The sequence below is a fragment of the Lethenteron reissneri genome, chromosome 7, assembly GCF_015708825.2.
Source record: "Lethenteron reissneri isolate LAM-NWPU_2019-01 chromosome 7, ASM1570882v1, whole genome shotgun sequence".
Lineage (NCBI taxonomy): Eukaryota > Metazoa > Chordata > Hyperoartia > Petromyzontiformes > Petromyzontidae > Lethenteron > Lethenteron reissneri.
In genome coordinates, this window is record NC_083785.1 from 5,191,932 (window position 1) to 5,219,674 (window position 27,743).

Sequence of the window (27,743 nt, forward strand, 5' to 3'; positions counted from 1 at the left end):
CTGGTTGATAACGTCGTTCCAATGATTGCTCAGTTTGTACCCATCTTCTCGGTTTAAATTGTCTGCGTCTATATATATGGATGGCTTCATGAACGATGGCTTCATGAACGAATTCCTGCAGTCACGAAAGCTTTAAGTCGAGAGAGAAAACCAGATAACCCGAAGAGAACCCTCGCGCACGAGGGGGTGACACTAAATCTCCGTAGAGATGGAAAGAGATGGCGATTAATCCACGTGCTGTGCTGCGTTCTCCTGGCGAGTCAGGGTGTGGCACTGGACGTCCGCGGGAAGGGAGTTTCACAACATTTGTTGTTGTGTGCGATCCACCTACAGCACGCGGCGCATCGCGAGGGCTTGGGCCGAGAGTCGGCGCTGGAACTCGTTGACCGTCAACCTCTGAACCCGAAGCTGACACCAATGGATGTATCGATGCAATGGATACACTGCCCCACCACAGAAACGTGGAGTTTCCACCACTGTCTCAGGGCCATCAACGGAAATGAGTGGCACCCCCATGGTCATTTAGGCGTGGGGCGGCACAACGATTGAGTTTGATTCATCATACAATAGTGGCCACCCTAGGGCTGTGGATAAACTCACCCTCAACCATAGCAATGTCGAATTCCCACCACTGGTTCAGGATTTACAACAGAGGTGACCGCCCACGGCCCCACACTCACCGGAGCATGCGGGCAACGTAAACTTCGATTCACTTGACACACGTTCGCCAAACAAAAGCGACCTCTCCGGACCGTTGATTGGCTGCGCAGGGTTCTGTTTTTATTGCAACGGCAATGGCCTCCTGGGTGCTGCTGGTGCTGGTGGTGGTGCTGGTGGTGCCATGTGCAGTCGGGCGGCGTGGCGCGCGCCCACCGCTCGACCGGCGGCTTCACGAGGGCTGCCGCGACATCGCTCTTCCTCACACGACACCACAATGCGCATTTCACGAAGTGACCATTATCGCGATATCGGTTTCCCTTTACTCTGTAATTAATTCACATTATTTACATCGTGATTCTGTGCATTGATGAACTTCAAGTACGAATTGGAGACCGCTCAGAAGTTATTCGACTCCCGTTCTCTCGCCGTACGCCTGCTGCGAGTCTCCGAATGGATCCTCTGTGGGGCGTGGGCAGCGCGCACGCGGTGAGAAAACCACGACGGCGCGTGACCACCAAACGTGCCGGCAATTTATCCCAAACGCATTTTGAAAAACGTGCATTTAACGGATGGCCGTAAATTTTATCGTAGAAATATTAATAATCGCGTTTGCCATTCCGTAAATATCGTTAGGAAATGAAAAATATATATACGAAAAAACGAAGCGAGCAAAGGTAATCGTGATTTGAGGATATTTGTGCAAAACGGACGGTGCGACGTCGCCGAGCGGACGCGGCGATATCGCGCGGCGCGCCAGGAAGCGGCCGCCCCGTGGCCTCCGTCGCGAGACGGAGAGAGACGTTCTCTCGCTCTCGCAAGACGGAGAGAGACGTTCTCTCTCTCGCAAGACGGAGAGAGACGTTCTCTCGCTCTCGCAAGACGGAGAGAGACGTTCTCTCGCTCTCGCGAGACAGAGAGAGACGTTCTCTCTCTCGCAAGACGGAGAGAGACGTTCTCTCGCTCTCGCAAGACGGAGAGAGACGTTCTCTCTCTCGCAAGACGGAGAGAGACGTTCTCTCGCTCTCGCGAGACAGAGAGAGACGTTCTCTCTCTCGCAAGACGGAGAGAGACGTTCTCTCGCTCTCGCGAGACAGAGAGAGACGTTCTCTCTCTCGCAAGACGGAGAGAGGACGTTCTCTCGCTCTCGCGAGACAGAGAGAGACGTTCTCTCTCTCGCAAGACAGAGAGAGACGTTCTCTCGCTCTCGCGAGACAGAGAGAGACGTTCTCTCTCTCGCAAGACGGAGAGAGACGTTCTCTCGCTCTCGCGAAACAGAGAGAGACGTTCTCTCTCTCGCAAGACAGAGAGAGACGTTCTCTCTCTCGCGAGACGTTCCCTCCGGCAGGGCCCTAGCAAGACGGAGAGAGACGTTCTCTCCGGCAGGGCCCTAGCAAGACGGAGAGAGACGTTCTCTCTCTCGCGAGACGTTCCCTCCGGCAGGGCCCTAGCGAGACGGAGAGAGACGTTCCCTCCGGCAGGGACATTTTGGCAGGAACCGTGAGTCGCGTACAATGGCTTAAGAGTCCGGCAAACACGCGTGAACAATCGTGCGGACGCCTTACGTTAATTAAATAGCGAGCGATGCAGATAATTATTTAGCCCTTCCTTGGAAGCAAGACACACACTGACGGGCGGCATCGTAATTCGTTAATACTGCGAAAGTGTAAAAACAAACAAAAAACGGTTTTCGGTATAAAAAATACTCTCATCAAAGTTTTTAACAATCTTGATGATTACCTCATTCCCATAAACAAGATGCTTCAAAATACAGATCGCTCTGCTTTCTGAAGGCTAAACAGAGCACAGTTTGTAACATACCGTGAAATCTAGAGGAAAATACTGCACGTTAAAATTGCATATACGCTTTTAGACAGAATATCGTTCTGTGGTTGAGAATGATCGTTCTCAACCGCAGACGCGGGGGGTCTGGGAACGCTGCCGCCCTCGTCTCGTTCACCGCCCACAGCAGACAGGACAGGGGCCAGGCGGGTCACCGTTTTTAGCGTGCCCAGGGGGAGCCCGACCCCAAATCCTCAAATCCAACGTCGAGCCCCCCGGCCCCCCCATCGCGGGTCGCCCCGTGACCCTGACGGCGTGCCGGCTGCCCGGCCGGCGTGGCCCACTGCCTCGTGTCTCTCTCGGCCACGTGCCAGCGGCGTCTCCCGCCATTGCCGCCGGCGCTGTTCGCGAGTGGCCGGGCTCTGCCCGTCGGAGCTCTGCTGTCGGCCGGTGCGAGAAAGCATTTGGACCCCACAGAATTTGGACTGGTATGAGAAGAAATATAATTTGAACCCTGGGTTACGCGTTCTCCAAAAATAAATTGACCCCGCCCCCCACCGTGGGTCATAATCCTACATCGGTGTCGGGTGTCTGCTCAGGTGTCCCCACACTGGCGGTTGTTGTCTCTACAAAGGTGCGAGAGACAAACCGGCGAACCCCACCATCGCTGCAGCTTTGGGACAGCGAGAACGGCGCGGACCGGCTAGAGACAGAGGGGGGTGGGTTCAAATAATGTATTACATTGTGACCCTGGCATCAGAGTTCCATGGACCTCCAAACACTGTCTCACGTTGGCACGGCGACTGCGAAGGAAAAGTATTTCGAGAGCGCACGTTGCATTTACTGGTCACGGCCACAGGGGGGCGCTGGTGAGGGGGGCGCGATCTTAGGAAGAGCCGTGAGTGAGCGACTCTGCGTCCGACTGTTCAACCTGATGCGACCGTGTCCCGCGTGCGTGCGGGGTCACGGCCTTGATCGCGGCGTGGTGGCGCGCGTGCGTGTGACGTGCGCGCGTGTTCGTAATGGGCACAACCACTCAACGTGCACCGAATTGACGTTGCTGTCCTGTTCTGCAGCGTCGGCGTGTGTGCGTGTGTATGCGCGTGTGTGCGAGTGTGTGTGCATGCGCACAAGTGGATTTGTGTGTATAGCTAAACGGGGGATCTGGGTGCGTGCGTATGGGTGTGTGTGCGCAGAAAGATGAACAGCCTTTGATATATTCTTTGGGTCGTTTGGTAAAGTCACGTAGATAGGTTCAAAGAAAATAACAAAAAAGCCTTTGACACTTCACGTGGCCTAAAAGTGCACATAGCCTGGCACATGCACCGCGATGAATGAGGGGGCCCCATGTGGCATTGTGCTGTGGTGACGCCACCGCGGTGACTGAGTGGCGGTCGTCATCGTCGTCATCGTTCCTGTGTGTGCACACATTTGCTGTTCCGCATGGCTCCTGGATCTTCTTCCAGCACCACCACCATCATCATCTTTACGCCTTTCACCAAAATCATCATGACCACGCCTTCTTATAGCACCACCACCACCATCATCATGACGCCTTCTTCCACCATCATCATCATGCCTTCTTCCCACTCTTGGGGGTGTCTGGTGTGGGTCTTGCGGGCTGCATGGGTCTCTGCAGGAAGACGATCTGCTTGCTCACCAAGTTTCCTTCGCTGTGAACACAGAACACGTGATTACACAATCACATGATTCCCACGTGTCGGCCTCCTTTGCTCCGTCAGCTCAGCTCGCTAAAGTGTAAAGTACACACACGCTAACTACGCCACTGCTCCCCACACAGACAAAGATCCCCCATATAGCTTTAACAGACTGTTACGTAAGTGCTGTTAGTGAGCTCTAATGAAGACCAACATGGCACATGAGGCAGTGGGTGGCAAGCACCACGCCCGGCCGCCTTTGTCTCCCGAGTGGCAATCTTTACAAATAACACCAGGTACAATACTCATTTGAGTCAACCTAGGGGAGGCTTAGGGACCAGTTCAGATAATCGTCACTGGTGTTGGCCGTGAGCGAGTCGCTGGGTAGGTAGCGCAGCGTGCTAACCACTCCACGAATGCTCCCCAAAGACACAAACCACATACGTCACATATACACTCACACATCTCACACCCACACATGCTCTCTCACACTCTCACACGCTCTCTCACAACCGCGCTCTCACACGCTCTCTCTCACTCTCACACTCTCACACATACTCTCTCTCACACTGTCTCACACACACGCTCTCTCTCACTCTCACACACTCTCACACACCCTCTCACACTCTCACACACTCTCTCACACACTCTCTCACACACTCTCTAACACACTCTCTCACACACTCACACACTCACACTCTCACACACTCTCTCACACGCTCTCTAACACACTCTCACACACTCTCACACACACTATCTCTCACACTCTCTCACACACTCACACACTTTCTCACACACTCTCACACACACTCTCTCTCACACTCTCTCACACACTCACACTCTCTCTCACTCTCTCACACACTCTCTCACACACTCTCACGCCCTCTCACACACTCTCACACTCTCTCTCTCTCACATACTCTCACACACGACAACACCACCGGCCTCACCTGTCGGGCTTCACGACAGGGGTGGGCAGGATGGCGGTGAGCAGCCAGCCCGACTCGGCGAGCGTGTGCAGCAGCGGCACGTAGTCCGTCTTCACCTCGCAGCCCTGGACACGAGCGCACGCACAACGAGCCCCTGTGTAACCTTGCAGACTGTCGGGCTAAGTGCTGCTAGAGAGCACTGACGCAGGCTGGCACGGCGCACACGGGGGTGGTGTGGGCAACACCACGCCGTGCCACCTTTGTCTCCTCGGTGCTGATGGTTTACACGCCGCACGAGGTACTCATTTGAGGCTGTGTCAACCTAGGGAAGGCCTAGGACCGGTTCAGATATTTGTCACTGGTGTTGGCCACGAGCTGGAATCAAACTCCGGTAGCTGGGTTTCTAGCTCAGCACTCTAGTCGATGTTGTTGTTGATACTGTTGTTGTTTATGTTGTTGATGTTGTTGTAGTGGATGTTATTTATGTTACTGTAGTGGATGTTGTTATTGATGTTGATTTTGCTGTAGTGGATGTTGATGTTGCTGTAGTGGATGTTGTTGATGATGTTGTTGTTGTCCACCTCAATCAGGGTGAGCTGCTCCACCACGATCACATCGTTCCCCGTCCTCATCTCTGGCGACGAGCAGGAGGAGGAGGAGGAGCACGAGGACGTGTCGACATTTTCTTCGAAGACGAGGAGCCCCTCCAGCGCCTTGGGTCCTCGGTCGCCTGTGGTGGTGGTGGGGCATAGTCATCGTCACTATCGTCATCATCGTCATCAATAATATACTCGGCAATATTGCCGTCATAATCATCCCCGTGATCACCACCATCAGTCACACTTTGTGTGTGTAGCACAAGCGAGGCTGCCCCCCCACCCCCCTTCTACTGCTGCATGATTCATGATTTCAGGAATTGTCAGATTCCGGGCCACGATTCGAGAGTCAATTGTTGATTGTCTCACTGTCTGCCACCGCCAGTGCGGCGGCGGCGTCACCTGCCCGTCCGTCTCGCCCATCTCGCTTGCTCCGTCTCTCCTGCTGTGCGCTCCCTCTCGTTTCATCCGTTGGCTCAACGCTAACAATTCATAAACCATTTGCACAACCCCTAACTGGTCGCCCGCTCTGCGCCCGGCCCCGTGTGTCCATCACGAGCCGGACGAACCGGTCACCAACCCTCAAATCACGACCACGTATGGTGAACCACAGATCTTCGCAGCCGCGATTCCACGCACGCAGCCGTGACCAGACATGCTCAGTAGGGGGCACCCCCCCTCCCACTGTGACCCCCACCCTCTCCCCGGCCCCCACCTCTCCCGGTGAACGGCAAGATTTGGGCGTCGGCCAGGGTGGCCCCCTCCTCCAGGTGGCGGCTTAGGCGGTCCAGCCAATCGGCGTCGAGCGCGGAGAGGGCATGTCCACGGCGGGTGACTCTGATTGGCAGCGTGTCCGTGTAGTAGGCGGGACCGGGGCGCTGGTCCTCTGGCACGTTGTAGAGCAGGAACACGCGCAGGTCTGCAGCAACGGAGGGGGGGCGGGGGTGAATGGGGGGGGGGGTTAGGGAAGGTCAAATACGGGGACCATTTTTACTTGGGCGAGCAGCAGGTTACTGGACGACGTGTGTGCAAGTCTGAGCGTTGGCGATGAGGGGGCCTCTCTTTGTCTTTGTGGACCGTATTCCTCTGCGAGAGGGAGGTGTGTGTGTGGGTAGGTGGGCGAGTAGGCACATGTAGGTAGGAGGGAGGTAGTTAAGCAGGTAGTTGAGTGAGTCAATGGCTGTGGTGATAGGTATGCAGGCCATCAGAGGTAGGCAAGTGTGAATAGGGGGTAGGTAGGGATTGAGGTAGACAGACAGGCAGGCAGGCAGGTAGGTGGGTCAGTAGATGAGTGGGTGGGCAGGAGATTTGATAGGTAGAGAGCCGAGTAGGTAGTTCGGGAGCTAAGCGAGTAAGCAGGTGGATGGGTACGTAGCATGGAAAACGAGCACACAGGGAGGGGCAGGCAGGTAGCTAACCACGCTACCCGTCGATATACCGCCGGGCGAGCACCCGGTGTGACTGCACGTCTCCTTGGCAACGCGGGAGACCTGGGCTCGACGCTAACGGGCCCGCGGATCCCACGCCGTTCCCCCGGAGCGTGCGACACACGTCCCTCGCCGCTCGCCCCGGCGCCCACCGCTGTGCGTGGGCGAGGAGGGGTGCCGGGGGCGGCCGATTTCCCGGTCCCCGATTCGCCGCTCCGCGTGTTGCTCGCTGCACCTGCTGCTCAGTGGCCAGCGCGATATCGCGAGGACAGCGACACCGACGCGGCACAAGGGGGCACCCCGGCCACCCGCACCACCGCTAGCGACGCCGCAGGAGGAGCTCGCCGGCAGGGGGAGTCCAGTGCCCGTGGCGCAAGGCGTGGGGATTCAGTGCGCTATGAATTCACCAACCCGGTCCCGGTGAACGTTGGAGAAACGGTTTCAGCTGCGTGAGGGTCCTGTCATTGTTATGCTGCGGAGCCTCAGGAAGGTCTCGAAATATTGGATGGTGCTCGCCAGAAATAAAACTCCTTGTTTCGTGAGTTGTATGACCAGTGTCCAGTCACAAGACGAAGAATACATTCGGAACCCTCGTGCAGTGGGACCGCCCGTGTTGGAGAACGGCCCGCGGAAGTGGATATCACGGAGTTACCTGCGAGATCCCTGCAAGTCATCCCCGGGTGGTGATGCTCTGCCAGCGGTGGTGATGTCCAGCGCACGAGTCAAACCGATGGTCTTGCTGGAGGAGGATTAGCGCGTTGGCCGGGCGCGAGTGCCGTCGTCTTACCGTAGCCACCGCCGTGGCCGCCGCTCTCCGTCGATTCCCCCTCGAGTTCCCGCGCCGCTGCCTGCCTCCTCCTCCGGCGAGTCTTCCCTCCCTGGCGCCGCTCGCGCGTCGGGCGTCGTCTCGGCGAAAACCTCGTCGTCCTCCTCCTCGTCCGCCTCCCCCTCGCTGGCGGCGGCAGCGCCGTGCTCCCCCTCGGGGGATGCCCCATTGCTCCGTCTCCCGGGCGGCGTGGCGCGCTCGTCCGAGGCGAGCGAGCGGGCGGACGGGAGCTCGCTGGCGACGCTGCGGCCGGAGCAACGGGGCAGCGAGCCGGCGCCGCTGGGGGAGTACTGGGCGACGGCGCCCACGTACGAGTGGCCCCGCTCCACCGCCGCCTCCAGAGACTACGGGCGGCGCGGGGGGGGGGGGTGCAGGTGGGGGGAGAGGTGGGGGGCAAGTGGGGGGGCGGAAGATGGGGAAATTGAAAGGCAGCATGCGGAAATGGAGAGAGAGAGATGGGAAGACAGGAAGATGGAGAGGCAAGGGGATACAAATGCAGGGAGACAGCAAAATGTGGGAGATGGCAAAACAGCGAAAACACGAGACATGGAGATGGGGAGAAAAGGAGACGGGGGAGGGCGAATGAGAACAGACACAATAACCCCATCAATAGCCATGTATGCAGAGCCAGTGATGTAAACTCCACATAACTATGGCAGGGATCAGTCTGTGCATCGCACAACTGACGTTAACGCCCCACCAGACGGTGAACCGGAAACTCTGTGGCTGAATTCTGGGCGACGGTGCCCGCCCCCACCGACCTTCTTGAGGAAGGTCTTGAAGGCTTCTGTGGTGAGCTCCGGGCCGGAGAGCGGGCACTCCTCCACCAGGAGCCGGAACCTCCCTGGGGGCTCCGAGCCGGATCCAGCGCTGCTCCCGGTGACAGCGAATGCACAACCACAAATGAGCACAGGCGACGGTGAACACGATGATTTGTGTTGACGGTGAACACAATGGTTTGTGTTGATGGTGAACACGATGGTTTGTGTTGATGGTGAACACGATGGTTCGTGTTGACGGTGAACACGATGGTTTGTGTTGATGGTGAACACGATGGTTTGTGTTGATGGTGAACACGATGGTTTGTGTTGATGGTGAACACGATGGTTCGTGTTGACGGTGAACACGATGATTTGTGTTGACGGTGAACACAATGGTTTGTGTTGATGGTGAACACGATGGTTTGTGTTTATGGTGAACACGATGGTTTGTGTTGATGGTGAACACGATGGTTCGTGTTGACGGTGAACACGATGGTTTGTGTTTATGGTGAACACGATGGTTCGTGTTGACGGTGAACACGATGGTTTGTGTTGATGGTGAACACGATGGTTTGTGTTGACGGTGAACACGATGGTTTGTGTCGATGGTGAACACGATGGTTTGTGTTGATGGTGAACACGATGGTTTGTGTCGATGGTGAACACGATGGTTTGTGTTGATGGTGAACACGATGGTTTGTGTTGATGGTGAACACGATGGTTTGTGTCGATGGTGAACACGATGGTTTGTGTTGACGGTGAACACGTGGTTGATGGTGAACACGATGGTTTGTGTTGATGGTGAACACGATGGTTTGTGTTGATGGTGAACACGATGGTTTGTGTTGATGGTGAACACGATGGTTTGTGTTGATGGTGAACACGATGGTTTGTGTTGATGGTGAACACGATGGTTTGTGTTGATGGTGAACACGATGGTTTGTGTTGATGGTGAACACGATGGTTTGTGTTGACGGTGAACACGATGGTTTGTGTTGATGGTGAACACGATGGTTTGTGTTGATGGTGAACACGATGGTTTGTGTTGATGGTGAACACGATGGTTTGTGTTGATGGTGAACACGATGGTTTGTGTTGATGGTGAACACGATGGTTTGTGTGATGGTGAACACGATGGTTGTGTTGATGGTGAACACGATGGTTTGTGTTGATGGTGAACACGATGGTTTGTGTTGATGGTGAACACGATGGTTTGTGTTGATGGTGAACACGATGGTTGTGTTGATGGTGAACACGATGGTTGTGTTGATGGTGAACACGATGGTTTGTGTTGATGGTGAACACGATGGTTTGTGTTGATGGTGAACACGATGGTTCGTGTTGATGGTGAACACGATGGTTTGTGATGGTGAACACGATGGTTTGTGTTGATGGTGAACACGATGGTTTGTGTTGATGGTGAACACGATGGTTTGTGTTGATGGTGAACACGATGGTTTGTGTTGATGGTGAACACGATGGTTTGTGTTGATGGTGAACACGATGGTTTGTGATGGTGAACACGATGGTTTGTGTTGATGGTGAACACGATGGTTTGTTGATGGTGAACACGATGGTTTGTGTTGATGGTGAACACGATGGTTTGTGTTGATGGTGAACACGCCTCCCCCTCCCCCTCGTGTCCCTCAGGGCTTCACTTCACACGAGTTAGTGACCCAGAAATATTTCCGCACCCAGGGACACCACATCCAGTAGACCCCACGCTCACATCATGTAAACAGCATTGGTGCTCACATCCTGTAAAGAGGGTGTGAGAAGCAATGCCTCAATACTCAAGTGAGAGCAGGAGGTCACTTTGACCTTTGACATTTCTGCGTATGAGTCGTGAGGCCCGCAGACTGAGCCTGTGTTTGCCTGACCCGAGCTGAGGGGGGTGAGCAGGGACGGCTGTTTGGCTGTTTCCTGGTGGGGTTTCGTGAGCCTCGACTCTGGTTTGTTTATTAATGGAAATCGATGGGGAATTGATTGCAGTGCAAGTGGGACGTGGAATCGATTCCCTGACCTATAGGAAGTGGATACAATCAGGCAGCACGTGGGCAGCAGGGAGAGGGGAGGCAGGAGACCCCCACTGGCGAGACAGACTCCCCATGGGCAAGCCGATGGCTGAGGACGCCTCTCCTACCAACTAACATACTCACCTACCTACCACTCCCCTACCCATCCACATAATCACTCGCCTACCATGAACTCACCGATTCAGCCACCACAATTCCACCAACCCACCCAACCACGAGCCCCGTGTGCGGTCGCGCGGGGCGTCACCTGGGTGATGGACGCACGAGGACGAGGCGGAGCATCTGGTCGAGCAACGAGCGGCGGCGTCCCCACGGCAACAGCAGCGGGTGGACCGCCGCTACCCAAAATCCCCGGCGACCGAGGTCGTGGAGCCGCGCCGGGAGGTCGAGCACGGACGCCACGGCCTGCACGCCCTCGGGCAGCGCGTCTGCACGCCACGCCGCAACAACAAACAACAACTACAACAACCACAACAACCAGAGGACACGCTCCTCGGCCTATACACCGTCGCGCAGTGCGTCTGTGCATCCTGGGAACAATAATAATGACAACAACAACAACAGCGTGCTCTGCACAGCCTGCATGCCCTGGGGTAGAGCGTCTGCGGCCACGTAGCGACAAACGACTACAATTACAATCAATAACAAGGCAAAATGACAAAATGAAGTTACAGAAACATTAAACAGATAAAGGGGGCGACTTGTAGCAATGTGTAAACAGATGACGCCATGCGAGTCCAATGCAGCAGTGCACATGTCTACTGGATCTGGATCTTGAGGAATCTGCATCGTTGGATTCTTAAATACACTGTGGGGGTCTCTCTGCTGAAGCAAGAGAGACTTTGACGAAGCCAATGATGGCAATTCCACATTCCCATTTCTGGAGCCAGTTTCAAAACAAGACATTCGCTGTTAAATCCCCACACTGTGGCGTTCGATTCATGGCCCTCAGAGAAGAGGGTGTGATGATGATTTATGAGTGATGATGGGGAAGACGCTGATGGTGATGAAGCTGATGATGATGGATTATTATGCTGGAAGACAATTATTCCATTTATGGAAATGATGATGGCAATGATGCTGACGATGAGCCTTCTGCTGTCTATATGATGAAGATTACGATGATGAAATGATGGTGATTATTCTGTTGCTGCTAACACTACTGGTGCTGCTGATGATACTCATGATGACGATTACCACGACGATGATCATGATGGTGATGATAATCATGATGACAAAGGCTATGACGATGGCAATGTTGGTGGTGATGATGATACGAGTTGACCCCCAACTACACTATGACCTCGTGACCTTCACACTGCGAGCCGTCTCTGTGAGCTAGGAGCCATGTGGCTGCGAGGGATCATTATGTCTCAGGGTACACAGAGAACACACCGCTCGCCCCGTGATGGACGCTAATGGCTGAGACAGCGTAATTGGTGCAAAATTTAAAACAGCAGACGAGACCGAACAACTCGTACACACGCCTGGCACGGGCCGCAGAGCAGGCCGGAGGAGAGGCCGGAGGAGTGGCCCACACTCTTAAATGTCACGGCCGCCACGGACGCTGTCTCCCAATCTTCTACCAATGGCTATGAAGCCGAACGGTCAAGCAGTGGAACACTTGCAGATATTTAGGACGAGACAAGCAGCAGCATCGCTGCGGAGACTCTTAAGCGACACGTCCATGTGCCTGCGGGCAGAAGCCAAATGCAGAGCATAGAGAACTTCTGCAGATGGCAGCATTGACGTATAACGATGAATAAGCGGGCACAATATACGCAAAGGAGGCGTAGTGTCTGCCATCACTTCTGTTATGCACGCTCTCTACAACGACGCCCACGATTATCCTGCGTTGCGTGTTGTAGAATTTTGTGTCGAACTTGGACCCTGTGCCCTTAAACATCCGGCGATCACCAGATTTTTAAGAGATAATTTCCATTCTTTGAGCGTCACGGGGTGAAGGGGAACGCACGTCTCAGAGACGGCGCTCCGACTTCACAGCGGAAAAACAAACAATACAGCAGCGGCAGTAGCAGTGGCAGCAGCGGCAGCAGCGGCAGTAGCGGCAGCAGCAGCGGCGGCGGCGGCAGCAGCAGCGGCAGCAGTAGCGGCAGCAGCAGCAGCGGTGGCAGCAGCAGCGGCAGCAGCGGCGGCGACGGCAGCGGCGGCGGCGGCAGCAGTAGCGGCAGCAGTAGCGGCGGCAGCGGCAGCGGCGGCAGCGGCGGCAGCAGCGGCGGTGGCAGCAGCAGCAGCGGCGGCGGCAGCGGCAGCAGCAGCGGCGGCAGCAGCCACGGCAATACTGAGCTCAAGAGTTAAAAAGTCGCGTGCATCAATGCATAATTCACGAACCCTAACAGATTGTGAATACCATTACCGCATTCAAATTGCCCTAATTGCGAGCGCTGCGGAGAGTTCATCGCGCACAGCTGCAGAGGAGCGCGCTGGCGCTCGGGAGCAGGGTCCTGCCAACAACGAGCTCTTGACAAAACCGTAGAGAAACGAGAGCACGCGAGCGCCGGGCCACGTGCTCGCACGCACGCCGCTTCTCGAGTGATACGCACAGCCGCTGTGTACGTGCATGCGCACCACCAGCAGCAGCAGAAAGACTGCCGTATCACCATGCTCCCCACCGCATCCATCTTTGTCTTCCTGTTCACCTCCTACCTGCAGGAGAGCTGCCTGTGGCTATGGCACGACATGCCCGGAGCTCCACGCCAATTCCTTCCCCGTGTCTCAACCTCATCATCGTTCTGTTCATTGCTTTTGCATCCCATGATTTTCAACGCCGCTTTGTTCATCGCGTTTCCTGTCCATCCCATTCCCAATGTCCTCTTAACCCACCGTATATATTCGACCGACGGGCATAGGAATCGGCTCCGGAGAAGGTAAAGTGAAGCGGAGAAAGACAACGGAAGACGAGGTGAGAGCAGCAGCAGCAGCAGCAGCATGGAGACGACATCGCAGAGATCACCACTGGACACGAGCAGCTGGGGACGGAGGGAAGGGAGAAGGATGGGGGAGGCCACTGCCCAGGAGAGGGAAGTTACAGGCCGACCGGACATCTCTCGACCGTAAATGCCTCCGTGCTGTGAGGTGGAGGTGACGGCGAGCGGGCAAAGCGAGCGAGGCGCGGGGTTACCGAGCGCCGGCGTGCATCGCTCGCCCCCCCCCGCCCCCCCCCGCGTGACCGCTTCGTTAGCCGTGGCCCCAACGGCCGACGGAGCTCCGCAAGGCACAGGCGGCGCTGGGCCCTCGTCCAGGAAGCCTGGATCCTGCGATAGAGATCGCATTTTTCGGCTCGCATATATTTATGCGATGCGGCAGGCAATGCCTCTGGGAAACAGGGTTGGGGGGGGGGGTAGAGGGGGAGGGCCCCCCTCCCGGCAGCTGTTGCCACTGCTCCCCCCTCTCCTCCCCCAGCCGCCCCCATTCTCCCGCCCGAGTTTGGATGCCGGTGCCGGCTGAACGACGCGTGTGTTTAAAATTCCAATTCTCGCCTCTCGTTTCATACATGGGCCTCCGTCCAAGCTTGTGCAAAGCGGGCGCGTGTGCCTGTTTGTGCACGTGTGCGCATGCATCTGTGCGTGTGTACGCGTGCGTGTCAGAAGGTCGAAGGACTCATTTGCTCCAGCAGAATGACGGCGCAGGTCTTTGTACCAGAGGAGTGGTGGCACAATGGTTAGTGCACCACCCTACCAACCCCGCCACCCGAGTTAGATTCCTGGCCGTAGCCAACGTCAGTGGCGAGCGACATCTGAACCAATCCTGCCCCTCCCCCCCACGCCAGCCCACGGGGGACACAGCAGCCAGGGGACTCAGCAGGGCAGCAAGGTAGTCTGTATGGCAGTCAGGGTAGTCTGTATGGCAGCAAGGTAGTCTGTATGGCAGTAGGGTAGTCTGTATGGCAGCCATGGTAGTCTGTATGGCAGCCATGGTAGTCTGTATGGCAGCAAGGTAGTCTGTATGGCAGCCATGGTAGTCTGTATGGCAGCCATGGTAGTCTGTATGGCAGCCATGGTAGTCTGTATGGCAGCAGGGTAGTCTGTATGGCAGCCATGGTAGTCTGTATGGCAGCCATGGTAGTCTGTATGGCAGCAGGGTAGTCTGTATGGCAGCCATGGTAGTCTGTATGGCAGCAAGGTAGTCTGTATGGCAGTCAGGGTAGTCTGTATGGCAGCAAGGTAGTCTGTATGGCAGCAAGGTAGTCTGTATGGCAGTAGGGTAGTCTGTATGGCAGCCATGGTAGTCTGTATGGCAGCAGGGTAGTCTGTATGGCAGCAGGGAGTCTGTATGGCAGCCATGGTAGTCTGTATGGCAGCAGTAGTCCTGTCATGGCAGCAGGGTAGTCTGTATGGCAGCCATGGTAGTCTGTATGGCAGCAGGGTAGTCTGTATGGCAGCCATGGTAGTCTGTATGGCAGCAGGGTAGTCTGTATGGCAGCAGGGTAGTCTGTATGGCAGCAGGGTAGTCTGTATGGCAGCCATGGTAGTCTGTATGGCAGCAGGGTAGTCTGTATGGCAGCAAGGGGACTCTGTACAAACCGAGGTCCGTCGCGTTGACTTCACGCCCACATTTTGCCGAGGCCCAACCGCCTCAGCGGTCAAATGAGAACAGGGCTTTGTTGGAGTTATTTGATGGATCCAAGCCAACGGTGGAATTTCCACATTCTTATGGCAGGAATAATTCTATATAGCACCGTCTACAGCTGATCTCCCCCAGGGCTGCGGTCAACCTTGAGAGACGTTCGCATGGCCGGAGCAAACAGAGAATGGCACAGATGAGTGCCAAGTTGCACCACCACCAACAACACTCGGGCCGGTCGTGTGCGAGCTGAATAGGAGATGTTTAGCTGCAGTGTGGAGATTGTCCCCACACGCAGCCATTCCGGCTCCCAGCTCGGCCACGGTTTACTGCGCCGTCTGTCACAGCCACTGGCGGCGATGGTGGTGTTGGTTATGGTGTTGGTTGTGCTGATGATTGTGGTGGTGATAGTGTTGGTGGTGGTGATGTTGGCGGTGGTGATGTTGGTTATGGTATTGGTTGTGCTGATGATTGTGGTGGTGATAGTGTTGGTGGTGGTGATGTTGGCGGTGGTGGTGTTGGTTATGGTGTTGGTTGTGCTGATGATTGTGGTGGTGATAATGTTGGTGGTGTTGGTTATGGTGTTGGTTGTGCTGATGATTGTGGTGGTGATAATGTTGGTGGTGGTGATGTTGGCGGTGGTGGTGTTGGTTATGGTGTTGGTTGTGCTGATGATTGTGGTGATAATGTTGGTGGTGGTGGTGTTGGTTATGGTGTTGGTTGTGCTGATGATTGTGGTGGTGATAGTGTTGGTGGTGGTGTTGGCGGTGGTTGCATGCTGGCGGTGGCAGTGGTGGTGGTATTGATTGTGGTGGTGGTGGTGGTGATGGTAGTGTTGTGTCCGGATCCAGTTACCCTTCTTGCAGACAGAATAAAGATTTTAAAAACATTGTGGCGAGTGCAGCGACCTCTAGTGACTGCAGCGGTCATAATAACCCAATACATGTGACAGTGTCACTCTCTCAACCACCCAGCCACCCCTCACCCCCTCTCCACCACCCAGCCCCCCTCTCCCCCTCTCAACCACCCAGCCCCCCTCTCCCCCTCCCCCCCACCACCCAGCCCCCCTCTCCCCTCCCTCTCAACCACCCAGCCCCCCTCCCCCCCTCTCCCCCCTCACTCTCTCAACCACCCAGCCCCCTCTCTCCCCCTCATCCACCACCTCAGCCACCCTCTCCCCCCCTCTCCCCCATCTCACTCTCTCCACCACCCAGTCCCCCATCTCCCCCTCACGCCTCTCCATCTCACCCAGCACCCTCACCTGTCCCCCTCGCCACTCTCGCACCACCCTGTCCCCCCTCCCCCCCCTCACTCTTCTCCAACCACCCAGCCCCCCTCTCCCCCCCACTCTCTCCACCACCCAGCCCCCCTCTCCCCTGTCCCCCTCTCACTCTCTCCACCACCCAGCCCCCCTTCTCCCCCCTCACTCTTCTCAACCACCCAGGCCACCCTCTCCCCCCTCTCTCCACACCCAGCCCCATCTCCCCCATGTCCCCCTCTCACCTCTCTCCACCACCCAGCCCTCCCCCTCTCCCCCTCTCCCCCTCTCCACCACCCAGCACCTCCTCTCTCCTTCTCACTCTCTCAACCGCCCCAGAAAACGAACGCCCAAAGCACTTTTACTCTTTGTCGATTGTCTGCGTGCCGCTCTCTCTCCCCCTCCCGTGCGAGTAAACGCTCATGATTGGAGACACATTTTGGCTGGGTTGGGCACATTCTCTGGCTGTTGGCGGTAGCGGCAGTGGTGGTGGTGAGGGCCAGGAGGGGAGGGAGGGCGAGCGAGAGTGAGCGAGGGCGGGGGAGTGTGGGAGAGTTTACAAAACAATGCCATATGTGTGGCCCTGCGGGCAGGAAGTGAGGCCCGCAGGACCTTGTGGGAGAGGGAGACTACGCGCCGCTCCGCAGACCCATGGCCATAAACGCCCATCATGAACGTCTCCCAAAACACATCAGAGAGAGAGAGCGAAGCGGAGGGCTGACGTGCCACAGACCGTTAAACCGCAACCTCGCTCCCTCAAACGCTGCCAAAAATGTAGAAGTTACAAAACAAAGCCAAATTATTTGCCGTTGGTTGTTGCCGATGGCTGCTATCGTGCACGAGGAAGAGCGGAGAGAGATCGCGTTGTTTATGATGAGTTATTTCCTCTTTAGGGCCGGAGTGTGCTTGGCGACTGAGTAAGCATTATTATTTGTGCTCGGGCACCACTGCCGCCAACGCGGCATCACACACGTGTTGTTGTTGTTGTTTTCGAATGCCCCGACACAGCCGGCCATGACCGAAGATGGTAAAACGCTCTCACTTCTCTGTGCTCTGGAATCCAAATTCTTCCGTTCGTCCAGGGACCGCTGATGCGGCTGCTGCGGCCAGATTAACGACATTCGCGCATTCATTTGACTTTTTTGTCTACAAAACCCAAACCGTGACTGTTTGACCTCCTCAAGAGTTTCGCTGACGGGGCCCGGCCTCCCGGTCAACCCGGCGCGAGCTTCCTGCTGCCACTCACGTGGGAACACTCTCACTTCTTCCTGCGAGCGACGCACTGCCGAATCCTGAAAGACTCCGTGAAGAGGAGCAAATTAGCTGAACGCCTCCGAATTGGCCACGGTTTTACTGATCTATACCACACTCCTAGGACTGAGGAAACTCACATGGTTTGAAACTGGTCCAAAGGGACTCCAAACCAGTTTCCGTCAGGCTGAGGTACAACAAGTGAGGGCGAGTGGCCCCGAGCGGAGGTTAGCGTGGAGCGTAAATGAGCGTCGTCGGCATAGGTGCAAGAGTTTAGAGTTTACGCCGCGACTATCGACGAGGCGACCAAGTGGGGAGATCCCGACCGAGGACAGCCGAGGACCCAGGACGGATCCCTGAGCAACGCTGAAGGGGCTGGGGGGACCACCGGGGCCGAGGAGCCGCCAACCTCGCCGTCGCAAGTTCTGTCAGGGAGACGCGGGGCGAGTCACCCTACGGGTGTGCTGCCAAGTTGTGAAATAAAACCGCAGGCGGAAAGCGGCCGACACGTCGAGGCCGACCGGAACGACGATGCCTCGAGACTACGACGGCCATCCAAAGGGTGCGGTGTCGGCGGAGTGGGCTGGGTGGAGGGTGGCTTCAAGTGGGAAAAACGATGGGGGGGGTGATCTTGGATTATGCCGAGGGTGAGGCGCTCCAGGAGTTTGGAGACGGTTGACGAGGTGGTGACGGGCGGTGTCCCCACCCGCTGACACGGCAGTCATACTTTCGAGTGCTGGAATGTCCAGGCTAAGCCCTGCTTAGCTTCCAGGGTCTGATGAGATTGGGCGCATTCCCGGTGATCACCGACTGACGTTCACGAGCACCCGATAGCGTGAGCGGTCGTCATCGCCTTCACGAGCGGATCTCTCTGACTGGCGAATGCCGCTCGCTCCAGCTGACGGCTCACGATGGAAGTCGACGTAGACCCGCGAGCGCGACAAAACATCACGGAGATTTGGCCGTCACGGCCACAGTCTCTGTGCCTCGCGCCATCTCCGCTCCCCGTTACGTTTTTAGATTCACATTTTCCCGGCGCCTCCCGTGGGGCCCCATCTACTTTAATTAACGTCCAGTAATCGCCGTTTCTCCGTGGCGGGGCACGCGGTGCTCCCTCACGAGAAGGCAGATTCCGCAATAGAAGCAGAACCACGCACGCCGCAGTAGTCTCGTCGCTGACCCCGTGACCCCGTGAACCTGGCCCGTGACCCCACTCGACGCCTCAAGCAAGATTCCCGCGTGACCGCGCCGTCCGTTGAGACCAGGATGCTCGCGTAAGGCCCAGCGAGTACCCACGGGGGGCCGAGCGGGGTACCGAGCGGGGTACCTGAGCGGGGTACCTGAGCGGGCGGTGGTGAAGTCGAGGGGGAGGCACTCGTACGCCGGGCTCACGCGCGCCTCCACCTGCTGCCGGTTCAGCGTGGAGAAGATCTTGCCGGGGCTGCCCTCGTCCGCGTCCTCCAGCTTGCGCAGGCCACACCCCATGGCTGCTGGCGCCGGTTCTGGCAGCACGGCACCGCCACCACCGGCGTCACCGCTGCTGCTGCTGCTACCGCTTGGCACAGACGCGGGTCACTGCAGGTGTCGCACACAAAGACAAAGATCCCCCATGCAGACTTTAACAAGACTGTTGGGCCAAGTGCTGTTAGAGAGCACATATTTAGGCTGACGCGGTGTAGAGCTTAAGGGGGGGTGGCGTGCCCGCCACCTCGCCTGGCCACCTTTATCTCCCCGGTGCTAATGTTTACACACCGCATCAGATACTCATTTGAGGCTGAGTCGACCTCGGGGAGGCCCAGAACCGGTTCAGATATTCTTCACTAATGTTGGTTGTCAGTGGGAATCAAACTCGGGTCACGGTGTTTGTAGCGTAGTGCGCTAAAAACACTGCACCACGGCCACTTTGAACCAGGTGAAATGTACAATGCTCGTGCACGCACGGGGCACAAGTCCACGGCAATTTTGGGCTAATGCTGCCCCAAGTCTGCCCCCCACCCTCACTATCACTGCCCTCCCCCACCACCTTGAGTGTGTACAGTGAGCGGTATCCGAGTGCGAACACCGTCACACAAACACCCGGTGGTACGTATCTTCTCCAGCGGTCCAGATTCCTCGGTGGAAATTCCACATTCCTAAGGCAGCATCAAGGTATCCCCATGCCACTACCTCTGTTGGTTTTCTCACAAAGCTGTCGTCGTTTTGCAACCCTAGAGAGATGATGTTCTGAGCAGACCACGAACGAGATTCGTGCACGTTTGACAGGAAGTAATGTTGCGATGAAATCACGATCGGGTGAGAGCGGAGATGGGAACTGCGTTTTATTGCCGTTGTGTAAACACTTGGACACCATTCCCATCCTGCTCGGCTCCACAAACATTCAGCCACAACCGGGGCCTCATCACCCACCTCACATTTTGAAAGCGAGACATTTGATCAGTCGTCTCGCCATGGTAGGTGGCAAGCGACCAGTAGCCACAGCTATGGTGCAGGGTATACTGGATGTGGTGTGCTAGATGCACAAACATTATCCGGGTCACAGGCCCGGACAGACCCAGCTGACACTAAACCCTGGCCAGGTCCTAAACCCCAACAATGTTGACGTGAAACCGACACGTGGAGGATCATGCAGATGAGACGGTAAAGCGGACCGAGGGAAGAGAGAAGAGACGGGAGAGTGGATACATGGGAAGGGAGAGGAGATCAAGAAAGGGGGGAGAGACAGGAGGAGAGTGGAGAATGAGAGGGGGGGGGGTGGAGATGGCTGCACTGGTTCCATCTCCGCCAGTGCGCGAGTGACTTCACCGCGGCCCCGCGCTGCTCGGGTTAAACGGCTGCAATTACAGCTCGTTAATTAGAATTACAGCACAAGCCTCTCCCGGGCCGCTCGTCCACACGGAGCCGTTGGCCAGGGCGTCCTCGTCTCTCAATAAACGTCGCACTGCACTGACCAGTGCCAACTGGGAGATCCCGGCTCGTCGGACTTCCTTGTCATATTTCCCACAATGTGCATCGCGACACTATCGGCGTCACGAGGCGAATCACCGTTTGGAGATGTTGCAGAGCGGCGTGTCCCTGCGTGTTAGAGAACGGCCCACGGAAGCGGATATCACAGAGCTACCTCTGAGATCACCCTGGAATGACATCCATTCTACACAGTATGGGGCACCAGCACCTCTTCACTCGCTCTGCCACAGAGCGCAATGTTTGTCACGTGACGGTCAAACCGATGTTTCTTATTCTCACGTGGAATTTATCCAAGTGCAAAAACCAATTTAACGTGAATCTAATTCCTTTTCTGCAGTCACTGATGACCGGGCAGAGACGGCCCGCTACACTTGGGCACCCTGGATTTAAACATCTCTTTGGTTATCCCAACGTTCATTTGGTATGTAGCAGCACGAGTGTTTGTTTAAACTCAACGCTCCCTGGGACTGCAGGCCCCGTGTTTCTCGATGACGCAGCGGCCGTGCTGTCCTGGCCGCAGGACAAGCCTCGTCTCCCCGCCCTGGAGGCGACGGCCTGAGCCGATCCACACAGCTGGGATTCAAACTCGCGAGCTTCCAATTACTCCGACCCTCATGACCTCTGATCGCCGTGCCGTCTGGCTCACTGGCAAAGTTGAGCGTTACTTTTTAAAAGGGCAATCTACATATTTCTCGAAGCCTCTGCTAAGGCAGTCAATGGCCAGCTCTCTCGCTACCTCACCTTCCGTCTCACGCCTGAGCAAACAATCAACACAAAATAAAATAATGAAATTATATTCGCGGTTATGTGGGCAGGAAGTGTGGCGTGACCCTAGGTGTGGCTGCTAGCTCCGGCTTCGTAGGGAAACTAAGTCCGCTCCAGGTTTCCCAGTCCCCGGTGCCACGAGAGGAGGATTGTAAATGCGCGGCAATTTACTAAATTAGTTTAAGCGGTGTGCAGCCTCGTTGTTGATCCACCGATGGATGAAGGACGGGCTTCGTTTGACCGATCGCCACCGCCCTTGTTTGTGTGTTCCAGTGAAGTGGAGGAGTGGGGTTGGAGGCACAGAACCAGGCTGGAAATCGCTCGCGCCTCACTTTCGCCGTGGCCGGGAGTCAAAATCAAGTCACCCGGATCATAGAGAGGTGCGCAAACCACTGCGCCACCCCTCGTTTAAAATTAACGGAATATTCCGGTGGCTTCATGAGAGCCTCCTCCACTGTACAGCAGCGGTGGGGAGGCTCTGTGATGCTTCATCACCCGGTCACTGGTGATGAAGCATCAGCTTCATCATCATCAGCCACGGTCAATCCACTGCTGAATGAAGGCCGCCCCAAGGTGTCGCCATCTCAAACAGTCCTGCGATGCAAAAATCCATTTCGCTCCTTCACCAGAGTCGACTTCTTTCGCTCCATCGCCGCTACATGCTCCCCTGTCACACCGACCAACAGCACCACGACACGAGTGTGCACGACACGAGTGTGGCGCGAGAATCCGCAGGCCCGAGCCCTCGGGTGCTGTGAACAGCTGCCTCGCAAACCCCGCGGGTTGTCTCTCTCTCTCCCCCCCTGATAAACAACAGCAGCAGCAGGCTCACCAGACCGTCCCATCAGCCCTCGCTCACCTCGCGCAACTCTACTCCCACTCTCTCACACACTCTCTCACACCCTTTCTCACACTCCCACTCTCTCACACTCTCACCCTCACTCTCTCACACACTCTCACCCTCACTCTCTCTCTCACCCTCACTATATCTCTCACCCTCTCACACTCTCACTCTCTCACATTCTCACACACTCTCTCACACTCTCACACCCTCTCACACACTCTCTCTCTCACTCTCTCACATTCTCACACACTCTCTCACACTCTCACACCCTCTCACACTCTCTCACACTCTCTCTCACTCACTCTCACTCACTCTCTCACACTCTCATCCTCACTCTCTCTCACACTCTCACTCTCTCTCACACTCTCACACCCTCTCACACTCTCTCACACTCTCTCTCACTCACTCTCACTCACTCTCTCACCCTCACACTCTCTCACACTCTCACACCCTCTCACACCCTCTCTCTCTCTCACTCACACTCTCACTCACTCTCTCACACTCTCATCCTCACTCTCTCTCACACTCTCACTCTCTCTCACACTCTCACACCCTCTCACACTCTCTCACTCTCTCACCCTCACTCACTCGCTCTCTCACCCTCACTCTCTCACTCTCTCACCCTCTCACACTCTCTCACTCTCTCACACTCTCACCCTCACACTCTCACCCTCACTATATCTCTCACCCTCACTATATCTCTCACCCTCTCACACTCTCACTCTCTCACACGCTCACACCCTCTCACACTCTCTCTCACTCACTCTCACTCACTCTCTCACACTCTCACACCCTCTCACACACCCTCTCACACACACTCTCACACCCTCTCACACACTCTCTCACTCTCACTCACTCTCACTCTCACTCACTCTCTCACACTCTCTCACTCTCTCACACCCTCTCACACACTCTCTCTCCTCTCCTCACTCTCACTCACTCTCACTCACTCTCTCACTCTCACACTCTCTCACACTCTCACACCCTCTCACACACCCTCTCACACCCTCTCTCTCACTCACTCACACTCTCACTCACTCTCTCACTCTCACACTCTCTCACACTCTCACACCCTCTCTCTCACTCACTCACACTCTCACTCACTCTCTCACACTCTCACTCTCTCACACTCTCACTCTCTCACACTCTCACTCTCTCACTCTCACACTCTCTCACACTCTCACACCCTCTCTCTCACTCACTCACTCACACTCTCACTCACTCTCTCACACTCTCACTCTCTCACCACTCTCACCTCTCACACTCTCACACCCTCTCACACACCCTCTCACACCCTCTCTCTCACTCACTCACACTCTCACTCTCTCACTCTCACACTCTCTCACACTCTCACACCCTCTCTCTCACTCACTCACCTCACACTCTCACTCACTCTCTCACACTCTCACTCTCTCACACTCTCACTCTCTCACACTCTCACTCTCTCACACTCTCACTCTCTCACTCTCACACTCTCTCACACTCTCACACCCTCTCTCTCACTCACTCACTCACACTCTCACTCACTCTCTCACACTCTCACTCTCTCACACTCTCACTCTCACACTCTCACACCCTCTCACACACCCTCCTCACACCCTCTCTCTCACTCACTCACACTCTCACTCTCTCACTCTCTCACACTCTCACTCTCTCACACCTCACTCTCTCACTCTCACACTCTCTCACACTCTCACACCCTCTCTCTCACTCACTCACTCACATCTCACTCACTCTCTCACACTCTCACTCTCTCACACTCTCACTCTCACACTCTCACACCCCTCACACACCCTCTCACACCCTCTCTCTCACTCACTCACACTCTCACTCTCTCACTCTCACACTCTCTCACACTCTCCACCCTCTCTCTCACTCACTCACTCCACACTCTCACTCACTCTCTCACCACTCTCACTCTCTCACACTCTCACTCTCTCACACTCTCACTCTCTCACACTCTCACTCTCTCACTCTCACACTCTCTCACACTCTCACACCCTCTCTCTCACTCACTCACTCACACTCTCACTCACTCTCTCACACTCTCACTCTCTCACACTCTCACTCTCACACTCTCACACCCTCTCACACACCCTCTCACACCCTCTCTCTCACTCACTCACACTCTCACTCACTCTCTCACTCTCTCACAGAGAGAGATGAACATCCTCCCCCCCCCCCCCCGGTCACCTACTTAAGTCAGACGCACATCCACCAACTAACCAAGGTGTAGGGGCTGAAACGTCAAACTTTTTTTTAATAGGGCCCCATAAAATTATAAAAAACATGCAATGTGTGATCTCTAGTAAGTATCGATCTCCCAATCGCGAATGATTCGACACTCAGATACTCTTTACGTAAGGCCAAGCAAGGAAGAGCGCCTCGCCGCTGACGCGAGGGGAGCGCGCGGCGCGGCCCATCCCTGCGGGACGGGGCCTCTCGCTCCGCCACACGACGCCGATCTCACTGCCCTCAGCTCCGCAGGGGACCCATTCTCAGGCGCACTCCCTCCTTCGGCTGCCATTCCATCGCCGGTCTCCGCCGTCGGCCGTCGTCCCCTTGCGGCCCTGTCGCGAGCTGCCCCCGCGCTGCGAGCGGCAGACGCAGGCTGCTGTTTGTCCGCGAGCCTCCCTTGTGTGTATGTCCACGAGCCTCCCCTGTGTGTATGTCCACGAGCCTCCCCTGTGTGTATGTCCACACGAGCACCGCGCAGAGCCGCCAGTTTGCACAACGAGCGCGGTGAGGCAATGGGGCCGGCAGATCGCGCGGCTGGCAGCGAATCGCCGCGGCCGCCTGCGGAGCCGAGGTCGGCCCGTGGTTGCGTAACGTCAGAGTCGCCTCGGCCTCCACAGTCACGGCCCCCTGGCTCGCTGTGCCTGGCTCGCTGTGCCTGGCTCGCTGTGCCTGGCTCGCTGTGCCTGGCTCGCTGTGCCTGGCTCGCTGTGCCTGGCTCGCTGTGCCTGGCTCGCTGTGCCTGGCTCGCTGTGCCTGGCTCGCTGTGCCTGGCTCGCTGTGCCTGGCTCAGAGAGTCTGGTACGCAGAGACTCCAGCTGCGGTCCCCCAACAATTATATTTGCTACCGTCATCACCGGTACCCTCACCACTTTCAGCATCACTATCGCAACCACCAACACCACTACAACTACCACCATAACTACCCACCATCACCACCATTGCCAGCAGCACCACCACCAACACCACCACCGACAAACGTTACCCACCCACCGCCTGCCTCTCTCTCTCTCCCGCGGGCGCGCTTTCACCCCCAAAACTTTCACGGGATATTCCACGCGGCAACGCGGCCGCCCCCACGGCCCGGCCCCAGCAGCCTCAGCAACAGCGGTGACAGTGGGAAGCCCCCACCTCCTCACCCCCCCCACCTCCTCACAGCCCCCACCTCCTCACAGCCCCCACCTCCTCACCCCCCTCACAGCCCCCACCTCCTCACCCCCCCCACCTCCTCACAGCCCCCACCTCCTCACAGCCCCCACCTCCTCACAGCCCCCACCTCCTCACAGCCCCACCTCCTCACCCCCCTCACAGCCCCCACCTCCTCACCCCCCCCCACCTCCTCACAGCCCCCACCTCCTCACCCCCCCCCACCTCCTCACAGCCCCCACCTCCTCACCCCCCTCACCTCCTCACAGCCCCCACCTCCTTACCCCCCTCACCTCCTCACCACCCTACCTCACCCCCCTCACCTCCTCACAGCCCCCACCTCCTCACCCCCCTCACCTCCTCACCACCCCCCCACCCACCTCCACCACCCTACCTCCTCACGTCCTCACCTCCTCACCCCCCCCACCTCACAGCCCCCCCCCTCACCCCCCTCACCTCCTCACCCCCCCCCCCCCACCTCCCTCACCACCCCACCTCCTCACGGTCCTCACCTCCTCACCCCCCCCCCCACCTCCCTCACCACCCCCACCTCCTCACGGTCATCACCTCCTCACCCCCCCCCCACCCCTCACCCCCCCCCCCCCCTCCTCACGGTCCTCACCTCCTCACCCCCCCCCACCTCCTCACCCCCCCCCCCCACCTCCTCACGGTCCTCACCTCCTCACCCCCCCCCCCCCCCCCCACCTCCTCACCCCCCCCCCCACCTCCTCACGGTCCTCACCTCCTCACCCCCCCCCCACCTCCTCACCACCCCCACCCCTCACGGTCCTCACCTCCTCACCCCCCCCCCACCTCCTCACCCCCCCCCCACCCTCCTCACCCCCCCCCCCACCTCCTCACCCCCCCCCCCACCTCCTCACGGTCCTCACCTCCTCACCCCCCCCCCACCTCCTCACCCCCCCCCCCACCTCCTCACGGTCCTCACCTCCTCACCCCCCCCCCCACCTCCTCACCCCCCCCCCACCTCCTCACGGTCCTCACCTCCTCACCCCCCCCCCACCTCCTCACCCCCCCCCCACCTCCTCACCCCCCCCCCCACCTCCTCACGGTCCTCACCTCCTCACCCCCCCCCCACCTCCTCACCCCCCACCTCCTCACGGTCCTCACCTCCTCACCCCCCCCCCCACCTCCTCACGGTCCTCACCTCCTCACACGGCGAGTGGCGGCGGTGGCGGCGGTGAGGAGGAGGAAGAGGAAGAGGGCAGCAGCGGCAGCAGCGGCAGTGACGGCGGCGGCTGCGCGAGCGGCATCTCTGCCGGGCCGCTGCTGCTGCTGCTGCCGGCGGCGTCTCTCTCCGCCTGGCGGCTCCACGCCCCCCGGCACGGGCCGCGCCGCTCGCACCAAGTTTGTGGCGAGCTGGAGGGCGGCGAGAGGCGGCGAGAAGGAGCGACGATGGTAGCAGCAGCGGCGGCGGCGGTGGTGGTGGTAGCAACAGCGGTGCTCGTGGCTGTGCCTCCGTCGGGGACGCGGGGGGGGGGCGAGAGGGGAAACTTCCTCCCCCCTCCCCCCTCAGCCCGGGGGAGCCAGAGGAGGGGAGGGAGCGGTGGCGCATCGGTTAGCGCCACCGCATCGCGTTCCGAACTCGGGCAGCCCGCGTTCGAACTTCTCCGCTCACCGATGACAGTGAAGGCCAATACCTTGAACCCAGTCCCGGGGCCTCCCCTAGGTCGACTCGGCCTTTAAAAGGCGTCACCCGTTGCGGTGTTTAAAATTACAAACATTTGCGAGTCGTGCGCCCTGGCGGCCCTGAATCAGCGGCGCTGGTTCACATCGCCCGCCCGGCACTTCGTGAGAGGCTACACGAGGAATCGTTGACATTGTTGGGTGCGAGCGAGCGGGCGAGCGGGCCAGGCCACCACCCAATGAGGAGCAGAGTCTGCCGCGAGCCTGCCGGCCATGTGGCATCGCTTAGCGGCGGCGCAGTGGGACGGGCCGGGGGGCAGGGAGGGGGGCACGGTGTGGGTGGAGAGCGAACGGGGAGCCATTGCGAGTGCCGCCAATTA

At 57.4% G+C, this 27,743-nt stretch overlaps 1 protein-coding gene across 1 annotated transcript; it reads right to left on the reverse strand.

Moving 5' to 3' along the window:
- Window positions 1–758: 758 nt before the first annotated feature.
- Window positions 759–27,527, reverse strand: RFTN2 (raftlin family member 2). The gene is given in 10 exon segments (XM_061573840.1): window positions 759–4,112; window positions 5,048–5,151; window positions 5,608–5,756; window positions 6,338–6,541; window positions 7,837–7,897; window positions 7,899–8,219; window positions 8,637–8,745; window positions 10,920–11,100; window positions 19,106–19,340; window positions 26,885–27,527. Coding segments are annotated over 9 exon segments (1,374 nt in total). The 5' UTR covers window positions 19,251–19,340; window positions 26,885–27,527; the 3' UTR covers window positions 759–4,012.
- Between the last annotated feature and the right edge of the window lie 216 nt (window positions 27,528–27,743).